Here is a 21,845-nt window from a genome sequence, read left to right as displayed (position 1 = left end):
CCTTTCCCTTCTCTCCAAAAGCAGCTGGGTTTTGGCTGAGGAGATGTGAGGCTGGCTGAATGCCAGTTAACTCAAATTACTCACTTCACTCTGGAAAAGAGCTAAATAGGCAAGAGCTCGGGGGGTGGGGTGGGGTGGGGTGTTTGAGTGAGTATGATCAGGCCAGATGACCCAAGTCAGCATTTAACCTCAGAAGCAGCAGAATAGAAGGTGGAAGAGAAAACCAGACAAATAACCTTTATGTTTAAGGCTCTTACCTCAAACTTTGTACTTTGTGACCCTGACCAAGTTGTTCCTGGATAAGAAAGGAAAGAAAATCCAATTTCTGTAGAATGTGGAGATGGGGCAGAGTGAAGTTATTCTACTGTCTTTTCTTTCTTTTGCATTTTATAACTTTACTTCATACACTTAGGCTTGACTTAGAGTACATGCATTTCTCTTGGTGTAGGGGTAGGCTAACTGACCGAAAGCAGGAGACAATTTCAGGAAGAAAGGAGAGCTTGAGGCAACAGTTGTGGCTAATGCAGCTTCAGGAAACTGCATGTAAATGTTGGAAACTGGTACCCAGCCTGGGCTACATAGAGAGCTTTTACTTCCATGTTATGGTGAATCACTGAAAGAAAACCAAAGAGCCAGTTACATCGTTATAAATGATTCTTTGTACTTCATTTTATTTAGCAAATTGTTAAAAACAAAACAACATTGATTCAGCTAATTAAAACTTAACCAGTGATCTCTCTCCAAGCAATAAACACAGTGTCAGCCCTGACGTTGGTAGGAACGGGTAATATTTGGAGGCAGAAATTGCAAAGGTGGTGGGAAGTGTCATTTTTAAGTTACTGTCCTGTCATAGTTTTTTCCCTTTCCTCCCTTGAAGTGTGTGGAAAGTGCAAAAGGAATATAGAATCACAGATCCTTCCAGAGTCTAAGCCTTGAACGTTGCTTTTATGGGGTTAAACGTGAAAGATGGTGGAGAAAATGGTATAAATGAGACATTTCTAGAGGTTGGTGATGTGGATGGAGAATGCTCTGATGAGTAATCTGCTGATCCAGTTGAGTTGCATGTGCATGCCCATGGAACTCCCTGATGGATATGAAAGATGGAGGTGATTGGAGAGATCAGGATTTGGAATATAACTGCCATGAGGGTCAAGGTGATAAGGAAGAAGCTGTTTTCATGGTCACTAAGGAGGAGCATGGGAGACCTCTGGCTTTTTAGGGCTTCCAGAGGCATAAATCCTGACCTCTAATTAGGTCACATCTCCCAGTGTCTAGGCTCTCATACCATTCTGTACCATCTGGTACCATTTTTCCCTTCTGCATTCTCTTTTTTCATATTGTTAGTTTATTGTTTGTCTCCAGCCATACCATAAACTCTATGAGGGCAGGGCCCAAGCCTATTTTTACTTACCATTTTATCCCCAGTGCTTAGTATATTGACAAGTACATAACATAGTTAGCAAATGCTTGCTGAACAGAGTGGGACTGAATTGGAAACATTTACTGGATCTACTTTATCATGCAGAGGTATAACATTACCTCCAACTTACTGTTTAAGGTGAGCTTATTCTTCAAGCTCCTGGATGAAAAGGTGCTAAATAAATAGCTTTTGGTCTAATAGATACTGAAGGACTTCAAAGAGTACTACTCAAAGACAGTGAGGCAACTCACTGGGCAAGCACTATTGTAAATAATGGGATATTCTCCTTTACCCCCCCCAATTTTTTATTGGTACAGTCCTCACTGTCTAGTGGAATTACAGTTTTGTTGATAAATATTACCTTGTTTCTTTAGATTGGTCTCATTTCTATAAAGTCTGCTTAAGGCTTTCAATATAGTCATCATCTGAATCTATAATGAGAACTCTGCAGTTCTCAGCGTAGGTAAAACTCCTACCTTCCCCAAGATGAATTTTTACCCACTCTTTACCCCTATAAATGCTGACCAGTCATTGAGATTTCTGAAGAGGCATTCTCATCCTTCCACTTGTTTCTGCTCTGTAGTGCTTCTTGGTCTCACTGAAATTGAAAGGGGGCAGTTGTGGTTGGAGGTCTTGAGCAGAGATCTCTCATAATCTGAGTAAAGATGTCTCTCTCATAATCTGGCTGCAATTCTTGGATGATAGTGGTGTTTTCTTTTCGTGGTGGGGGGGCACGTCGGGTCTTCGTTGAGGAACGTGAGATCTTTGTTGAGGCATGCGGGATCTCTTCGTTCCGGTGCTTGGGTTTCTCTCTAGTTGTGGTGTGCGGGTTTTCTCTCTCTAGTGGCGCTTGGGTTTTCTCTCTCTAGTTGTGGTGTGCGGGTTTTCTCTCTCTAGTTGTGGTATACGGGCTCCAGAGTGCGGGGGCTCTGTAGGTTGCAACGCGTGGGCTCTCTTGTTGAGGCTCGCAGGCTTAGTTGTCCCAGGGCATGCAGGATCTTAGTTCCCCAACCAGGGATCAAACCCGTGCCCCCTGCATTGGAAGGTGGATTCTTTACCATAGGACTACCAGGGAAGTCCCAGTGGTGTTTTTAGCAAAGCCTTATTTCTGCTTGCCCATGATTGCTGTATTAGTAAACTAGAAGCTTAAGAGAGTACCTAGAGGTTTTACTGTTCTTATGTCAAGTCTGTTAAACTGACACAAAAATGTACATTTATCTAAAACTTGACTGAGCTTTAAGGAATTGTCTACGTTGGGCAAGAAGGTAGGTGTGAACAAACATTCTATTTCACGTGGAGACTAGAAATGTAAATTTCAGAAACAGTGGGCAGCCTTTGAAAAATACTTTTTTTAATGAAGTTATTTCTTTTATTTTTTTTTTAAGAATCATTGTTATTTTATTTATTTATTTAGGCTGCACTGGGTCTTAGTTGTGGCACGCAGGATCTTTTAGTTGCCACATGCAGATTCATAGTAGCGGCATGCATGCAGGATCTAGTTCCCCGACCAGGGATTGAATCCCGGCCCCCTTCATTGGGATCATGGAGTCTTACCCACTGGACCACTGGGGAAGTCCTGACAAATACTGATTTTTTCCTAAGATATTTGGTAGGGAACAGGAAGAATCAAGATGTATACAAATAGAAAAAATTGGAGTGGGGGGAGGCACACAATATTAATTAAAGCCCTTTAAAAATCTGAAGTATTTTTTTATTTAAAAGTTTATTTGTAAACCTTAATTTAACTTTTAAATGTTTTACTACAAATAGACTGATAAGCTACAGAATTTTTAGGAGTCCGCGGAGTCTGTGTTTATTTTTTTATTTCTGAGAAGCAGACAAAATACTTGCATACAGAAGAAACCATCTCTGTCATAGTGAAACAAAGAAAGCTATTATGCTATTAATGTCTTTCACAATATTAAGTAGATGTAAGAAACACTCATATTTATTAAAATAACTCAGGGATCGTAAATAATCAGTTTTTATTAAATAAGCTTTTGCCATTAGGATCATTTGTCTACTTAGTCTCTGAGTTATTAGTATCATCAGTTTCTCTTTCACACATTATTTTTAATGTTTGTGGATTTCTCAGAATTGAAGCATTTGCTCAGATTGAGGCAAATGCTGTTACCTTATTTTATTTTTCAGAATCTTGTGTTTCCACGTGTGAAGTATATAGGAATGTGAATGAAGCAGGCAGAAAATAAAGGCAGATTCCTCTGTTGTACGAAAGCTTCACCACTGTGAAATAGCTGATGTGTTTGGGTCCTAGCAGTTCTTAGGCCACACCTGAAGGTGATTGTAAGTTGTTACATGTTCAGGTTCGGAATGGACTGCTTTATTTCATACAATGATAAATTTTCTCCTGGCCTTTAAACGATTAGCTCTTTGAACAAAGGACTATTACAGCTGTCCTATTTCCAATCTCTTCAGACCCATTCAGAAAATAGCACTGTATATGCCCCTATACCAGCTTTAAGATCAAAAGTCAGCAACAGGAAGCCAGGGCTTCCCTGGTGGCACAGTGGTTAAGAATCCACCTGCCAATGCAGGGGACACGGGTTCGAGCCCTGGTCTGGGAAGATCCCACATGCCGTGGAGCACCTAAGCCAGTGTGCCACAACTCCTGAGCCTGCTCTCTAGAGCCCGCGAGCCACAACTACTGAGCCCATGCACCTAGAGCCCGTGCTCCACAACAAAAGAAGCCACCACAATGAGAAGCCCGTGCGCAACGAAGACCCAACACAGCTAAAAATTAAAAAAAAAAATTTTTTTTAAAGCAAGAGGAAGCCTTTCCATTTAAGGGTTAGTTAGGCTGTATTACATGCTCATAGTCATGTACATGTAAATGAGCTACGACATTGGCCTCCTAGTTGCTTCTGGGACATGAGACACTCACCTTAGTGGCTTTCCAGTCCTAGTCCCTCTGTCTACAACAGTTTCTCCCACATAGCCTCCCTAAGGCATACCCACTTCCTTACTTCCTCCTTTAGAGCTTTGCTCCAATAACACTTTATCAGAGAGGCATTTCCTAACTACCCTCCCTGTCCTCTTTCTCTGTTTTATTTTTCCACAACTTATTGCCATCTAATATCTGTGTTTTACATTTTTGTCTGCCTGTATTCCCCCACTATAATGTGAGCTCTTCATTTACATACCACCTAACTGTAACATTCTAATAATTTGTCACACTTCAGTTTTTTTTTGAGAACTAACACATTAAAGATACAGTTGAAGAGTGCTGTGTAATCCTACCCTGATTCTTATCCCTTCCTTCATTCCTCAAGGTAATCATTATTATGAATTTGTTATTTATCAATCTTATGTTTTTTATACTTTTGCTACATCTGTATGCACCCTAAAAGCATCATTTTGTACTTGATATAACTGGTTTCAGCATGCACATTTCTCTCTGCATTTGCTTTTTAAATTTAGTGTGTATTTGGTGATTTCAACCATCTCTATTCATTTGTTACTATTATATAGTAGTTCACTATATGAGTATAACTCATTTATTCTCTTATTGTTGAAAGTTTAGGCTTTTCTTGATATTTTGCCCTTAAAAAGAAAATGAACATTTGCATGTTCATTTGCAAGCATTTCTCTAGGGACCTGTCCGTGAAGAAAAATTGCCAAGTCATAGGTATGATCCTGATTTATTTGCTTATGCCACATTGCTCTTTGATGGTCTTACTGATTTAAACTCTCACCAATATTGTATGAAAGTTCCTGTTTTTCCACATTGCTCTCCAGACTTGATATTAACAGCTGACTCTTAAAAATGTTTTTCAACCTGAAATGTTATCTTCATGAAGTAATTTTTCTGATTACCAGTGAAGTTAAACATCATTTCATGGGTTTTATTCATAGGTTTATTCACTGTTTAAGTTCACTCCTATGTAAATTTAAGAACATGCTCGGCAAATTTCTTATTTGTACTGCTACACTTTTGTTCATTAGATATTATTAGGCAGAGTAAATAAGTAAACATGTTCTTTTTTTTTTTTTTTTTTGCGGTGTGTGGGTGTCTCACTGCTGTAGCCTCTTCCGTTGCGGAGCACAGGCTCCAGACATGCAGGCTCAGCGGCCATGGCTCACGGGCCCAGCCGCTCCGCGGCATGTGAGATCTTCCCGGACCGTGGCACGAACCCGTGTCCCCTGCATCGGCAGGCGGACTCTCAACCACTGCACCACCAGGGAAGCCCAGTAAACATGTTCTTTAACGAACTAACACATTGCAGGCTATTACCTGTATATTTTTAGAAAAATGTTACTAATGCTTTACCCCTCAAAAATTCTAGAGAATTCTTTAAAAATATTCTGAGCCTTCCTTTGCTCATTGACATTTAATAAATTATACAAGCTAATGACCTAAATAATATAAAGAATCTAGTATGGTGGGATCTGGAGTCTGAGCCAACACATGTGAATTGCTTACAACATGGATAGCTGTTTTTGATTGAGGGTCATCTTTCCATTTAGTGACTATAAATACGTATGTTTAATGTATCAGCAGTAGCCTATAGCTAAATGCCCAATTGTGTCATTTTATAGAGTTGAATAAAAGAGCATTTCCTGGGCTTCCATGGTGGTCCAGTGGTTAAGACACCTCGCTTACACTGCAGGGGGTATGGGTTTGATCCCTGGTTGGGGAAGTTCCACCTGTCACAAGGTGCAGCCAAAAAAAAAAAAGCATTTCCTACAGTGGTGACTCGTTTCCTTCTTTTTTCTCATCCTCCAGGTTGTATCAGAGTAAGATGGACGGTAGCTTTGATTGTGATTGTGGTGAGCTGGAGCCACCTGATCACTAACAAAAGACATCTTCTGTTAACCAACAGTCACCAGGGCTTCCTGTTGAAATATACAGCAACAAAGGAAGAAAAGAAGCAAAACGGAAATAGTGCTTACCAGCACCTTAGAATGATGCTGCTCAGGACCAGTCCAACACTGAATGTATCTGCACTGTGAGGAGAATGTTCATAGAAGCCTGTTGTGTGCATATTTATTCACATTTTTGTTAAATGTTAAATCCTTCAGCACAGTAAATCTGAGTGCATAGTATGTCATTTCATTCCGTTTGAGTTTCTTGAGTGTTTTCTTTAAATGTCTGCAGAGTTGCTGCCCCTTTCTTGAACTATGAGTACTGCAATCTTTTTAATTCTCAGTATGAGTAGAGCTTTTTGAGCTTTAAATCTAAGGGGAACTCAACAGGCCTGGTTGGCATATGCAATGAAACCATCTTGCTGTGGAAGCAAAATTATTTTTTTTCTACCTTTTTGAAAGATCTTTCCTTTTGATGCCAGCTTTCTTCCTTATTTACACAAGTTCAACAATACGAAAGGAAAAGGCAATAGTAAGGGTTTCAGAATGGCAGAGAAATTTGAAAGTCTCATGAACATTCATGGTTTTGATCTGGGCTCTAGGTATATGGACTTAAAACCATTGGGTTGTGGAGGCAATGGCTTGGTTTTTTCTGCTGTAGACAATGACTGTGACAAAAGAGTAGCCATCAAGAAAATTGTCCTTACTGATCCCCAGAGTGTTAAACATGCTCTGCGTGAAATCAAAATTATTAGAAGACTTGACCATGATAACATTGTGAAGGTGTTTGAAATTCTTGGTCCTAGTGGAAGCCAGTTAACAGATGATGTGGGCTCTCTTACTGAACTGAACAGTGTTTACATTGTTCAGGAGTACATGGAGACAGACTTAGCTAATGTGCTGGAGCAGGGCCCATTACTGGAAGAGCATGCCAGGCTTTTCATGTATCAGCTGCTACGTGGGCTCAAATATATTCACTCAGCAAACGTACTGCACAGAGATCTCAAACCAGCTAATCTTTTCATTAATACTGAAGACTTGGTGCTGAAGATAGGCGACTTCGGTCTTGCACGGATCATGGATCCTCATTATTCCCATAAGGTATGTGGAAAGTCAGCTGAGACAGACCTTTAAACTGATATACACCATCAGATATAAGTGCTTATGTTTCCTTTGTGTATTGTGGCAGAAATTTTAGTTAATTGTATTAAACTTTACATAGTACCTTTTTTCCATTCACAGTCTCCCTGTGTTTGAAATGAAGGTGGAGTAGAATCCTGATTAAATACAAATTCTTAAAAGTGTATGGTTATTTATTATATTGATTTATATATTTATATTTATTATATAACTGAAATTCTCCCTTATTTAAAAGTAGGATATATCCTTATGTGTTTAGGGCAGAAGGTGGTCCTATCTGAAGGTAATAGGGGTTGCTATTTCAACATTTATGCCTTTTTTTGGTCCATTCGAGTATACTATTCTGTTTTGCCTTGTTTAGTAAACTTAGTTTAGTTTGAAATCGAAATTCGCATAAAGTAGACAATAAGAATAGCCAGAAGGATTCATAGTAACTTTGCCTTAAATAAAAGCTTGCTTTAATTTTCTGAGCCAAACTCTGGTCTTTTAGTTTTCAAATGAAATCATATGTGGGATCCTGATGTTCAAAATGTAAAAATGGAGCTGCTTTGGTTATAAAGCATCCCTGGGAGGCCTGCTTCCTTGGCTTCCCATAGCACATGTTTCAGACAAATCTTTTCATTTTCATGTATCATCTCACACTGAGTATAACTTAATTAAAAAAAAAAAACTTTAACATAGAAATTGAGTACCAAAATGAAATGGATGACCACATCCTCTGTATGGATAACAGTAAAGTATTGTAGATGGAACACTGAACTAGAAGTTACACTATCTAAAATCGAGTTACTTTCTACATCCAACTAAGCTATATGACCTTAAGCAGATTCTTTAATCTGTGTTAATATCTACCTTCACATTTTCTCAGTGTTGTTTTGAAGATGAAATAGGGCAATATATGTGTAACTGTTTTTGTCAAACAATTCATAAATGTAAAGTAGTAAAATTGATTAGGAATGGGGTATGCAGTAAAGCCAGGCCTGCTGGATTGTCAGTAAGGAGATTGGCAATGCATTTTTATTTTATTTATTTTTAAAATTAATTAATTTATTTTTGGCTGCGTTGGGTCTTCGTTGCTGTGCACAGGCTTCCTCTAGTTGCAACAAGCGGAAGCTACTCGTTGTGGTTTGTGGGCTTCTCATTGTGGTGGCTTCTTTTGTTGCGGAGCATGGGTTCTGGGTGCGCAGGCTTCAGTAGTTGTGGCACGAGGGCTCAGTAGTTGTGGTGCATGGGCTTAGTTGCTCTGCAGCATGTGGGATCTTCCCAGACCAGGGCTTGAACCTGTGTCCCCAGCATTGGCAGGAGGATTCTTAACCACTGCGCCACCAGGGAAGCCCCAGCAATGCATTTTTAAATAGCACCTCTGGTGCTCTTTCCTGCCTTTCTCTCATTGATTTAAACATACCTGCTCCTTCATTAACTTGAGACTTGAAATGAAAAATAGCTCCTCCTCTGAAACCTGTTTTGAATATGTGGCCTAGAGTTAACACTAAAATTCTTTTTTTTTTTTTTTTTTTTTTTTTTTTGCGGTACGCGGGGCTCTCACTGTTGTGGCCTCTCCCGTTGCGGAGCACAGGCTCCGGACGCGCAGGCTCTGCGGCCATGGCTCACGGGCCCAGCCGCTCCGCGGCATGTGGGATCTTCCCGGACTGGGGCACGAACCCGCGTCCCCTGCATCGACAGGCAGACTCTCAACCACTGCGCCACCAGGGAAGCCCTACCAGTAAATTCTTATAGTATACTTTGGTTAGCAGACTTCTCGTGAACATAATTTTATAGATGGTATATTACAGGGGGAGCTTAACCTCCATTCAGGCTCACAAGTGCAAGAGACTTGAAAATAGGCATAGAGATCAACAGTATTGTTTTAGGATTTTACGATTACAGTTTGTTTTTAGATTAAGGATTCTTTAGTGAATCATGTTTTTTATGTACTGTTATTCAGCTAAAGTAAAAAATATATTTTTGTTTCTTTTTCAGGGTCATCTTTCTGAAGGGTTGGTTACTAAATGGTACAGATCTCCACGTCTTTTACTTTCTCCTAATAATTATACGAAAGCGATTGACATGTGGGCTGCAGGCTGCATCTTTGCTGAAATGCTGACTGGTAAAACCCTCTTTGCAGGTTAGAAATTTTAAAATACAGGGGAAAAAATTATCCCAGAGAGAAATAATTTTGCATATATCTATGAAGCAAGACTTATGTAAGATTTAAAACAATTTATTGTAGTGTAGAATATTAAAATGAAAAGATAAGATGGTTTTAATATCTAAAAAATTGAGAAAACTTACATATTCACTGAATCGTTCACTCAAATTTAGTCAGAATTCTAGTGTTCTTTAGCATATAGCTTCTTAAACATAATTTCATATTTTGTAGATCCATAGTATTTGTTAGGTTATTTGTGTTAAATGATACCTGAGTTGCCTGATTCTGTCAGTGTTTGTCACTTCCTGGTAAAATTTTTTAGCAGTTGTTGAAAATTCAGTAATTCTTTCTGTGTCCCCTGTCAACCCTGTTGCTTGATTTGCCATATCCTGTTGCCTGACTGCTGTGATATTTCAGAAACAATCAATTTTTGCAGAGTTTGGTGCTATGAAGGAGTCTAAAAAAGTGTGTGAGAGAGTTTTTAGTTAAGGTGGATTAAAAAAAAAAACCTCTAAATAACGTAATTTTCGATCTTAAACCCTTTAAACATTTAATTAAAGAGAATTTTAACAAGAACTCAAACAAGTGAAATGATTTGAAAGATTCAGTGATAGTTCCCTTCTAAAGCCTCTTCGGTAGGTTTGTGAACCATCCAGTAAAAGCGACGTGAGGGAGATCTAAGTGTTGATTAGTATAGGCCTCAATATATTAACAGAGCAATAAAGGCAAGGACTAAGCATTCATTGGAAATCTGTGTATTTTTAACCTATGGTAAGTGTCCTAGCCTTATTTTTCGGTCTTACTCAGTATCTCCACTTGGATGTATAATGGCATCTTAAATTTAACCTATCCAAAACTGACTTCCTGATATTTCTCCCTCATACTTTCTCTTTCTGCTCTCTTCCTCATCTTAGTAAACCAGACCCACTTCTTAGTTGCTCAGGCCAAAATCTTGGCATCATCTTTCACTTCTCTCAGCACAGATCTTGCAGGCTCTTCCTTTAAAATATGTCCTGAATCTAACTGCTTGTTAGTATCTCTATCGCTACCCACCTCCTGCCAGTTCAGTAAACCATTATGCCTCTCCTGGTCTAATGCGTGACCTCCTAACTGGCTTTCCTGCTTTAACCTTTGCTGTCTGTGGTCTAGTTACCACATAGCAGTGTAGTAGTTCTCTGAAAACATCGCTCATGTCATTTCTATGTTCAAAACTCTATAACGGCTTCTTATCAAATTCAGGATAAAGTAAACTCTTTTGTTCTGGTACCACTGACCTCATCTCCTATCACTTCCCCCCGAGCCACTCTACTTCAGCTACACTTGCCTAACTGTTGTTTCTTGGACATCCCAAGCCCACTGTCTCCTGTAGGCCTTTGGGCCTTTTCTCATCTTCCTGGAACTCCTTTCCTCCATATGAATGTATGGTGTGTTCCCTGACTTCCTGAATTTTCAGCTTCTCAGTGAGGCCTTCCTTGGTCATCCTTGGTTGTTAATATAAATTAACCCTACCCCCAACAGTGCTTCTGTCCCCCTTAGCTTACTCTATTTTTCTTCATAGCATTTGTCACCGTTTGATGTGCATGTTTACAGAGTTATTATCTGTCTTCCTCCATTAGATTGTGAGCTTCATGAAAGCAGGAACTTGCTCAGTTTTGTTTCATAGATGTATTCTAAAGTGCCTTGCTCATAGTAGGCACTCAAGAAAAATGTTGAATGAATTTCTAGAAATAAGTGGAAAAGCAAATGAATGTTTTTTTAAAAATTTTAGTTGCCCATTTAGCCTGAAGTGTTTCCCCTTTTATTTCTTTAATAGTGGTCCTGAAATGTTAACTGAGCCTAATATATAACTATAAAACTTTTTGTTTCACAAATCTAGTCCAGGCCTCTGTTTTATTGAGAGTGAAATTAAGTCATCACCATGTTAAGTATTCTCAGAGTTACAGTGAGTTAATTAGTGGTACAGTTAGGACTAGATTCTAGGTCTTTAAATCTCAATTCATTGCTTTTTTCACTACTTTATGGTACCTTAATATGAGGCCAGACTTCAAGTCAATTTCTTATGGAAACAAAGCAGCTAAAACTAAACATATCAGTGAGCAGTAATTGAAATAGATACGCTTTTTGAGCAGGTTGAAGATGATATTCAATGCAGTGAAATCTGCTGATTAATATTCAGTTAAAACCATTTTCCCCCCCAGTGTTCATTACAATATTTAAGTTACTTTCCTATGGCTTTAGAATGTTTATTGCCAATAAGTAAACAGTGTGTTTATTCCTGTTGTATTTTGTGTTTTTTGATCTCAGGTGCACATGAACTTGAACAGATGCAGCTGATTTTAGAATCTATTCCTGTCATACATGAGGAAGATCGTCAGGAGCTTCTCAGCGTTATTCCAGTTTACATTAGAAATGACATGACTGAGCCACACAAACCTTTAACTCAGCTGCTTCCGGGAATTAGTCGAGAAGGTATTGTGACTGAAGAGTAGGCATCATGTAATGGTGTGTTTGTGTGTAAGCAGGATTTGTGTAGGGAAGCTTTAGCTTTTTATCCTTAGATATGTAGCATTCTCGCAAATAGTCTTTAGACGCTTTAAGGTATACCTAAAACTTCAGCACTGGCTTTCCCTTTTTTGGCCTGGCACTTAGGCTGGGATCTATTTCTTTGCTCTGAATAATTTTCTAGATTCCAGAAAGTAACCCCTCTCTCCTGGTTCTAACTCCATCTACTTTTCCAGCTTACACCTCTGATTGTCTGCGCTAGGTGAACATATTAATCACTGACTCTCACTAAGCTGGAATGGGGTTCTGTGAGGGTTATATGATACATAAGTGTGGGTGTGAATATAAATGTGATTTAGATATGAAAGAGGGAATTGAGTCAGGGAAAGCAAACGTTTCAGAGCAAGGAAGAGAAGGAGGAAAGATCAAAACTCCATGTGAGCAAACTTCCTACATAAAAGTTGGCAGATCACTGTTAGTAATATTAGGTGCTAAATGTGAGAGTTTGTGCAGACTTGAAAGTAGTAGGAACTTGGGGAGAATCAAAACTGTTGACCACTAAAGTAATTAATTTCATATCTCAAAATAAGACATATCTTTAGGGTTTGTTGATATAAATAAGATACAAAAGTCTAACTCCTGTAATAGTTATCTGTAATAAGATAACATTCTTTAAAAGAAGAGCATTAGACATGAAAAACATCTTTTGTAAAAGTTGATTGTGTCTCATATCTTTAAGAATTATCATACTGTATTTAGCTACATCAATGCCAGGATTGTAATAGTTCTTTCATGAATCATAAAGATAGGAATATATAGTTTCCTAAACATCTTAAGCTTTTCTCACGTTCTGTTCATGATCATCAGAGGGAAAAAGCAAATAAGATTAAGTACGTGTGAATTAACACATTAAGACTACTAGGAACCCTGTTCCCACTAGTGTCGTTAGATGAATACCCAATCTTAAATTTCCCTCCATTCTTACCTTTCATCCTCCCTTTCTCTATAGTTTACCACTTAATTTCTTTTTTTTTAATGGATCTTTATTGGAGTATAATTGCTTCATAATACTGTGTTAGTTTCTGCTGCACAACAAAGCGAATCAGCCATATACATAACACATGTCCCCATATCCCCTCCCTCTGGAAGCTCCCTCCCACCCTCCCTATCCCGCCCCTCTAGGTCCTCACAAAGCACCGAGCTGATCTCCCGTGCTATGCTGCTGCTTCCCACCAGCCAACCATTTTATATTCGGTAGTGTATATATGTCGATGCTACTCTCACTTTGCCCCAGCTTTGCCCTCCCACCCCATGTCATCAAGTCCATTCTCGATATCTACCTCTTTATTCCTGCCCTGCAACTAGGTTTATCAGTATCGTTTTTTTTTTTCTTTTTTAGATTCACATATATGCGTTAGCATACGGTATTTGTTTTTCTCTTTCTGACTTACTTCACTCTGTATGACAGACTCTGGGTCCATCCACCTCACTACAAATAACTCATTTCTTTTGATGGCTGAGTAATATTCCACTGGATATATGTGCCACATCTTCTTTATCCATTCATCTGTTGATGGACACTTAGGTTGGTTCCATGTCCTGGCTATTGTAAATAGTGCTGCAGTGAACATTGTGGTACATGCCTCTTTTTGAATTATGATTTTCTTGGTATATGCCCAGTAGTGGGATTGTTGGGTCATATGGTAGTTCTATTTTTAGTTTTTTCAGGAACTCCATACTGTTTTCCATAGTGGTTGTATCAATTTATATTCCCACCAGCAATGCAGAAGGGTTCCCTTTTCACCACACCCTTTCCAGCATTTATTGTTTCTAGCTTTTTTGATAATGGCCATTCTGACCAGCGTGAGGTGATACCTCATTGTAGTTTTGACTTGCATTTCTCTAATAATTAGTGATGTTGAGCATCTTTTCATGTGTCTCTTGGCCATCTATATGTCTTCCTTGGTGAAATGTCTATTTAGGCCTTCCACCCATTTTTTAACTGGATTGTTTGTTTTTTTGATATTGAGCTCCATGAGCTGTTTTTATATTTTGGAGATTAATCCTTTGTCTGTTGTTTCATTTGCAAATATTTTCTCCCATTCTGAGGGCTGTCTTTGTCTTCTTTATGGTTTCCTTTGCTGTGCAAAAGCATTTAAGTTTAATTAGGTCCCATTTGTTTATTTATGTTTTTATTTCCGTTACTCTAGGAGGTGGGTCTAAAAAGATCTTGCTGTGGTTTATGTCAAAGAGTGTTTTTCCTATGTTTTCCTCTAAGAGTTTTATAGTGTCTGGTCTTACATTTAAGTCTTTAATCCATTTGGAGTTTATTTTTGCGTATGGTGTTAGGTAGTGTTCAAATTTCATTCTTTTACATGTAGCTGTCCAGTTTTCCCAGCACCACTTATTGAAGAGGCTATCTTTTCTCCATTGTATGTTCTTGCCTCCTTTGTCATAAATTAGGTGCCCATATGTGTGTGGGTTTATCTCTGGGCATTCTATCCTTTACCATTGATCTGTATTTCTGTTTTTGTGCCAGCACCATACTGTCTTGATTACTGTAGCTTTGTGGTATAGTTTGAAGTTGAGGAGCCTGATTGCTCCAACTCCAGTTTTCTTTCTCAAGATTGCTTTGGCTGTTCAGGGTCTTTTGTGTTTCCATACGAATTGTAAAAATTTCTGTTCTAATTCTGTGAAGAATGCCACTGCATTGAATCTGTAGATTGCTTTGGGTAGTATAGTCATTTTCACATTATTGATTCTTCCAATCCAAGAACATGGTATATTTCTCCATCTGTTTACATCATCTTTGATTTCTTTCATCAGTGTTTTATAGTTTTCTGAGTACAAGTCTTTCACCTCCTTAGACAGGTTTATTCCTAGGTATTTTATTCTTTTTGTTACAATGGTAAATGGGAGTGTTTCCTTAGTTTCTCTTTCTGAATTTTTTGTTGTTGGTGTATAGGAATGCCAGAGATTTCTGTGCATTAATTTTGTATCCTGCAACCTTAGCAAACTCATTGATTAGTTCTAGTAGTTTTCTGGTGACATCTTTAGGATTTTCTATATATAGTATCATGTCATTGGCAAACAGTGACAGTTTTACTTATTTTCCAATTTGTATTCCTTTTATTTCTTTTTCTTCTCTGATTGCTGTGACTAGGACTTCCAAAACTATATTGAATAAGAGTGGTGAAAGATTTACCACTTACTTCTGTATCTTAGCATACTTCAACACCATTGTAGTAAATAGACCGATTTCCTCCAGAACAGTGCTATCCAATAGCATTTTCAACAATGATGGAAATGTTTTTTCTTTGCATACATTTGGGAGCTCAGCCTGACTACTTTCTTTTTTTTTTTTCCTGCGTTCAGTCTTCGTTGCTGAGCACAGGCTTTCTCTAGTTGCGGCAAGCAGGGGCTACTCTTCCTTGCGGTGTGTGGGCTTCTCATTGTGGTGGCTTCTCTTGTTGTGCATGGGCTCTAGGCACACAGGCTTCAGTAGTTGTGGCATGCGGGCTCAGTAGTTGTGGCTTGTAGGCTCTAGAGCACAGGCTCAGTAGTTGTGGCACACGGGCTTAGTTGCTCCGCGGCATGTGGGATCTTCCCGAACCAGGGATCGAACCCGTCCCCTGTATTGGTAGGCAGATTCTTAACCACTGCGCCACCAGGGAAGTCCATCAGCCTGACTACTTTCTTTGTTACCTCCGCCTCTTTCTACCTGCTATCTACTGTTCCCAAATGCTAGGGATTTTAGAGTATATTCCTCTTATGTAGCTGGATATATTTCCCTCTGAGGATGGTGATTATGCTGAGTCAACCATTCATAACTCTATGCCTCAGATTGTCTCTTGCCTTGAGACACATGGGCCCTGGCCTAAGGCTGACTGTTGCAGGAGAACCAAGAACAACAGCTTGTTGTATCATGAAATGACTTCCTAGATAGGGTAATATAATAGAGAGGAGTGGAGAAAAGGTGAAAATATAAATGGCTATATAAATGTCAGCTATTTTTCATGTTAATGAGAGATTGGGAATTGAGAATAGCATCCTTTCTAGAGTGCAGCTTAGTTTTAGAGAGAAGGGCTAGCTAGCTTAGCTTTTCCTTTGAGACAGAAAGTAAGGTTGAGTAGATATGTGATAGACCATAGTGAAGAAGTAGGGATTGAGATAAATGTGAAGTAGGTTTATCTGTTGAGAATAATGGAAAGATAGATAGCATAAAGAGATGGTGAGGGGCTTCCCTGGTGGCGCAGTTGTTGAGAGTCCGCCTGCCGATGCAGGGGACACGGGTTCCTGCCCCGGTCTGGGAGGATCCCACATGCCGCGGAGCGGCTGGGCCTGTGAGCCATGGCCTCTGAGCCTGCGCGTCCGGAGCCTGTGCGTCTGGAGCCTGTGCTCCGCAACGGTAGAGGCCACAACAGTGAGAGGCCCACGTACCGCCAAAAAAAAAAAGAGATGGTGAGGAACATTGCTAAGCAATAGCAAAGGCCAAATTGAAATTCCACAGTATGTATGAATTTGTAGAAAGCTAGATATACATGTGATTTTGCATCTAGTTTTTATCAGCACTGTATGGCTAGGAAATGGAGAAAGTGGAAGGTAGGAATGATTCAGAGTTGAAGATTGGTGTCAGTCCTAAGGCATACAAGTGTGTGGTGGTGGAGGGCTGGTGACAGTGGTTCAGGCTGGGTAAGGAGCTTAGGAAGGCCTAAAAGACTGAGTGGGAAGAATTGGGTTTCTGGTAGCTCCATCATAGCCCTAAAATGATCAAGTGCATTGTGTGATATGCTGTAGTGTGATTGATGTGAAACAGAAATCAACAAATTAGTACAACAGCTAGTCAGTGAGATAAGGGGAGGAAAGGGCTTTATATTAAGCACTAGACACTATACATTTAATTTTTACACCTTGTAAGACATCTATCTATATATCCATTCTACACATGAAGAAACTGAAGTTCAGCAAGTTTAAATAACCTGTCCAGTCCCACATAGCTAGTAATTCAGCTTAGCTAGTAATTCAGCTAAGCTAGTGAGTTGCAGAGCTGAAATTAGGACCTATGTATTAGGTTGAGCCATATGAAATTGCTATTATTTGACCGTTTTTGACTGACAAAAATGAAAGTTTCACATGGTTCAACTTAATATATTCCTTTTTCTTTATAACTGGCCATAATATGAGATTGGGGTATATTTCAAATATTTACTTTGTTTCTTGGACGCGTGTCTTTTCAATCAGTGAATCAGGAAAGTTAGTTTTATTTCTCTGACAAAACTTAAATTAACTTACCTTTTAATTGTATAATCCCTTTTTGTTCTTTATGGGTTGGTGGACCTCCAGTATAGTTAAGGTGTTTTATTCCTCTGTTTTGCAGCACTGGATTTCCTGGAACAAATTTTGACATTCAGCCCCATGGATCGGTTGACAGCAGAAGAAGCGCTTTCCCATCCTTACATGAGCATTTACTCTTTTCCAATGGATGAGCCAATTTCAAGTCATCCTTTTCATATTGAAGATGAAGTTGATGACATTTTGCTTATGGATGAAACTCATAGTCACATTTATAACTGGGAAAGGTAAATTGACTCTAAATTAGAAAAAGATTTTTTTTTTCAATGAACCATAATATAGTGAGTTTTATTTTTAAATTATAAATGATAAGACAATGTAAAAGTCTTAGAAATTTAGAAATGGTCTTGGGTTTCTGTTGAACTTACTGCTGTCTTTGAATAGCCTTTATGTGATTTAAATATTTAATAATTACTGCTTAGGATATACATAATGGGAAAAATTAAATGCTACTTTGGAACAAGAAGTAGTTAATGTCGAAATTAGTTTGTTCACTTGTTGCATTTTTTTACTCCTAAAATGTTGAGGTGTTTGAGGGTATGTTTACACACATCTGCCAACCATTTTCTTTCTCCACATGAACATTTCTACCATCTGTGTATAGTTCTTTCCTCACATACCCAGATGTTTTCCAGTCTCCACATTTTCTGTCATACTTATTAGTTATCTAATCTCTTTTCTATTCCCTCCTCCTCAACCCCCCATGTTTTCATGTGTGTCTCAGTCTGCCTCTACTTGAGCATGGTGTGGTCACCTTACTGTAATGTGTCAGTAAGAGGATACCACATTCAGTAAAACATATACATGGATACTTGTTGGGTTTTTTTGTTTTTTCTGTTCATGGTGATGATTTCCATCAAGTCCTTATCTGCCTTATTACCAGTAGAGTGAAAATCTGTATGACACCTGATTGAAATTAGAGATCTGCATTTTGTGGCCATAAAGTATTTTTTTCTGTGTGTGAAACTGTGTTAGAATTGAACTGTACATCAGCCACTCAGATGTTTGTATGCATTTTATATAATTATATACTTTATTGGTAGTTACCAAATATTGCCTCATATTGCTTTATATAGTAACAGAGCTTACCTATCCGTTAAGATTATATATTATAAATTCCTGGAGGAAGGCTTATGACTTAACACTCCTGTTATCCCATCATAGACCTAGCACGCACAGTGTTTTGATCTAAAAGGCACGCAAGTGAATTTGAAAATGAAATCATACACCTGGACTAAGACTAATGTATTAATTTTTTTCAGGTACCATGATTGTCAGTTTTCAGAGCATGATTGGCCTATACATAACAACTTTGATATTGATGAAGTTCAGCTTGACCCAAGAGCTCTGTCCGATGTCACTGATGAAGAAGAAGTACAAGTCGATCCTCGAAAATATTTGGATGGAGATCGTGAAAAGTATTTGGAGGATCCTGCTTTTGATACCAGTTACTCTACTGAGCCTTGTTGGCAATACTCAGATCATCATGAAAACAAATACTGTGATCTGGAGTGTAGCCATACTTGTAACTACAAAACGAGGTCATCATCATACTTAGATAACTTAGTTTGGAGAGAGAGTGAAGTTAATCATTACTATGAACCCAAGCTTATTATAGATCTTTCTAATTGGAAAGAACAAAGCAAAGAAAAATCTGATAAGAAAGGCAAGTCAAAATGTGAAAGGAATGGATTGGTTAAAGCCCAGATAGCTCTAGAGGAAGCGTCACAGCAACTGGCTGAAAAAGAAAGGGAAAAGAATCAGGGATTTGACTTTGATTCGTTTATTGCAGGAACTCTTCAACTTAGTTCACAACATGAGCCTACTGATGTTGTTGACAAATTAAATGACTTGAATAACTCAGTGTCCCAACTAGAATTGAAAAGTTTGATATCCAAGTCAGTAAGCCGAGAAAAACAGGAGAAAGGAATGGCCAATTTGGCTCAGTTAGAAGCCTTGTACCAGTCTTCTTGGGATAGCCAGTTTGTGGGAGGTGGGGAGGACTGTTTTCTCATAAATCAGTTTTGTTGTGAGGTAAGGAAGGATGAGCAAATTGAAAAGGAAAACACTTACACCAGTTACCTGGACAAGTTCTTTAGCAGGAAAGAGGATACTGAAATGCTAGAAACTGAGCCGGTAGAGGATGGGAAGCTTGGGGAGAGAGGAAATGAGGAAGGATTTCTGAACAACAGTGGGGAGTTCCTCTTTAACAAGCAGCTTGAATCCATAGGCATCCCACAGTTTCACAGTCCAGTTGGGTCACCACTTAAGTCAATACAGGCCACATTAACACCTTCTGCTATGAAATCTTCCCCTCAGATTCCTCATAAAACATACAGCAGCATTCTGAAACATCTGAACTAAAACACTCAGCAGACATTTCTTTTTGTATTCTTCATGAAATGTGTTTTGTCTTCTTTATTACTAGTGTTTAAGTCATTTTTTTTACTTGAATCAGATGGTGTCATTTAGAAAGGATATTTTCTTGGTTTTTAAAATCCAGACTTTTTTTCTACATGTGAGGTGGTTTTCGTTTTAACTGGCATGTTGTTTGCACACAAAAATAAAGAATAGAGCAAAATAATGCAATGCAGGAGGAGACAAAAGAAATGCACTAAGACAAGGAAAAAACATTCTCTCATAGAACAATGATCTGTTTTACAGGAAACAAAAATCTTGCCTTGAAATTTACACAGTGAGACTGTACATAATTGCATGAAAATATCTATTTTTTTCCTAAAACATTTTTCATTCATGAGTATTTTCAAGTTTTTCATACTGTACACATTTCTTAAAAACACATGATACCAGCAGCAACTGAAAATGAATGCCGAATTTGGTACACATGTGTTATCTACCTCAAGGTAACAAAAGTATGTGGCAAAACATATACCACCCATAGTGCTTCACAATATGCACTTCTATTTAGCCAGCGTTTATTGTAGTAAACTATTCTTAATAAGATTCACTCACCGTTTATAAATGTTCTGGTATGCATTCTTTATAGTGAAGTGTTACTATATCACATCTTATTTATTTTAGCAAATCAGTATATTTTCTGTATTTAATTATAAAAAGTTAACGTAGTTTTTGAAATTTATTTGCAAATACACTTTTTCCATTTGGCACTATGGTTTGTTGCCTACTTAGCTGAATATATAATGTCAGCTTATCCTAAGGCTGTCCATGTACTTAATTTACTTAAGTATTCATTTTAAGTAAAGTGCTCACTGTGTATAGGAATTTGTATTTTGGAGGTGCTTGATCTATCTACAAAGAAAAATTAGGAATTACTTTATTATAAAATGCTCCTAGAAGTCTTAATTGTGTTTATTTTAAGAAAAAGAACTGTAATGTTAGACTTGTGTGCATGGAAGTAATTAAGGTACATCATTATTGTAGTTTAAAAGTTGTACATGATAAGACATATTTTGTTTTTACTGTATGTTTTTACTGAATGATCTATTCCCCATCCCAAGGCAAGCATGAATAAAATTAGGTTAAATGTAGCATGTGGCATCGCAGTCTCTTAGAATTTGTTTCATCTATTTTATTTTATTGAATACTGTCTGTATCTTTGGTTATCCTGTTTGAAGAAAAAGGACAAATAAATCATGGCCGGCAAATATGGCTCTTGTTTAACTCTTTAGGTAATGAAAATAATTACCTGCTAGAATGAAAACCACTAGCAGAATCTCATCTAATTCCACTTTTCAGCATCTTTGAATCGTGGCTACAGTTGAAACTCTGTTAGGCTAAAAGACTTAAAACTCTTCATCTCCACACAAAAATCTCTTGTTGACTTAACCTCACACATTAAAATAGAATAAGGCCTTCATAGATTTCAAAACTTATTATGTAAGATGTGTGTGGAAGCTTTGAACTATGCAGCTGGAGGAAGCTCCTTTAAATGTATTTGCTCTACAATACACCATCTTTCCTTTGCTCAAGAACTTACCCATTTACCTATCCAAATATAACCATTCTTCCTTTAACCTCACTTTTCTGTTTTGTCTTCCATTCCTGTTTTGTACAAAGCCAGTTCTCTTAATATCTGGACTTCTACTTTTCCACTGACCTATTTATTAATTTCATCTGGATTCACAAAGGTTTTAAAAATATATATTTTCAATGAATTCAGTGATTTCAATGAATATCGTTGTGAATTTAAATGTATATTCAAGTTACCTTAAAAAGGCAAGCTCTTAGAGGAAAAGCTTTCAGTTTTTCACCCTTGGATATGATGTTAGTTGTGGATTTTCATATGTAGCCTTTATTATGTTGAAGTAATTTCCCTCTGTTCCTATTTTATTGAGTTTTTTTTGTTGTTGAGTTTTTTAATCATGAAAAGGTTTGAATTTTTGTCAAATGCTTTTTCCATATTAATTGAGATAGTTATGGGGGTTTTGTCTTTTATCCTGAAAATGTGCTATATTACATTGATTTTCATATGTTGGT

General features: G+C 38.0%; 1 protein-coding gene across 4 annotated transcripts in view; it reads left to right on the top strand.

Moving 5' to 3' along the window:
- The window catches only part of MAPK6 (mitogen-activated protein kinase 6), a 36,025-nt gene extending 15,008 nt beyond the window's left edge, over window positions 1–21,017 (top strand). For 2 of the 4 annotated variants that reach the window (XM_032623029.1, XM_032623030.1), the window contains 5 exons: window positions 6,165–7,345; window positions 9,365–9,509; window positions 11,838–12,002; window positions 17,413–17,614; window positions 18,650–20,896. In XM_032623029.1, coding sequence (XP_032478920.1) covers window positions 6,791–7,345; window positions 9,365–9,509; window positions 11,838–12,002; window positions 17,413–17,614; window positions 18,650–19,751 — 2,169 coding nt within the window. In that variant the 5' untranslated portion in view covers window positions 6,165–6,790 and the 3' untranslated portion in view covers window positions 19,752–20,896. Of the gene's footprint in view, window positions 1–6,164; window positions 7,346–9,364; window positions 9,515–11,837; window positions 12,003–17,412; window positions 17,615–18,649 lie in introns of those variants that run through there. The other 2 variants (XM_032623028.1, XM_032623031.1) reach the window with 2 other exon arrangements.
- The last annotated feature ends 828 nt before the right edge of the window (window positions 21,018–21,845 follow it).

This window comes from Phocoena sinus, chromosome 2 (assembly GCF_008692025.1).
Source record: "Phocoena sinus isolate mPhoSin1 chromosome 2, mPhoSin1.pri, whole genome shotgun sequence".
Classification (NCBI taxonomy): Eukaryota; Metazoa; Chordata; class Mammalia; order Artiodactyla; family Phocoenidae; genus Phocoena; species Phocoena sinus.
The sequence above is the reverse complement of the archived record's forward strand: the minus strand, read 5'-3'. Positions and strand labels throughout refer to the sequence as shown.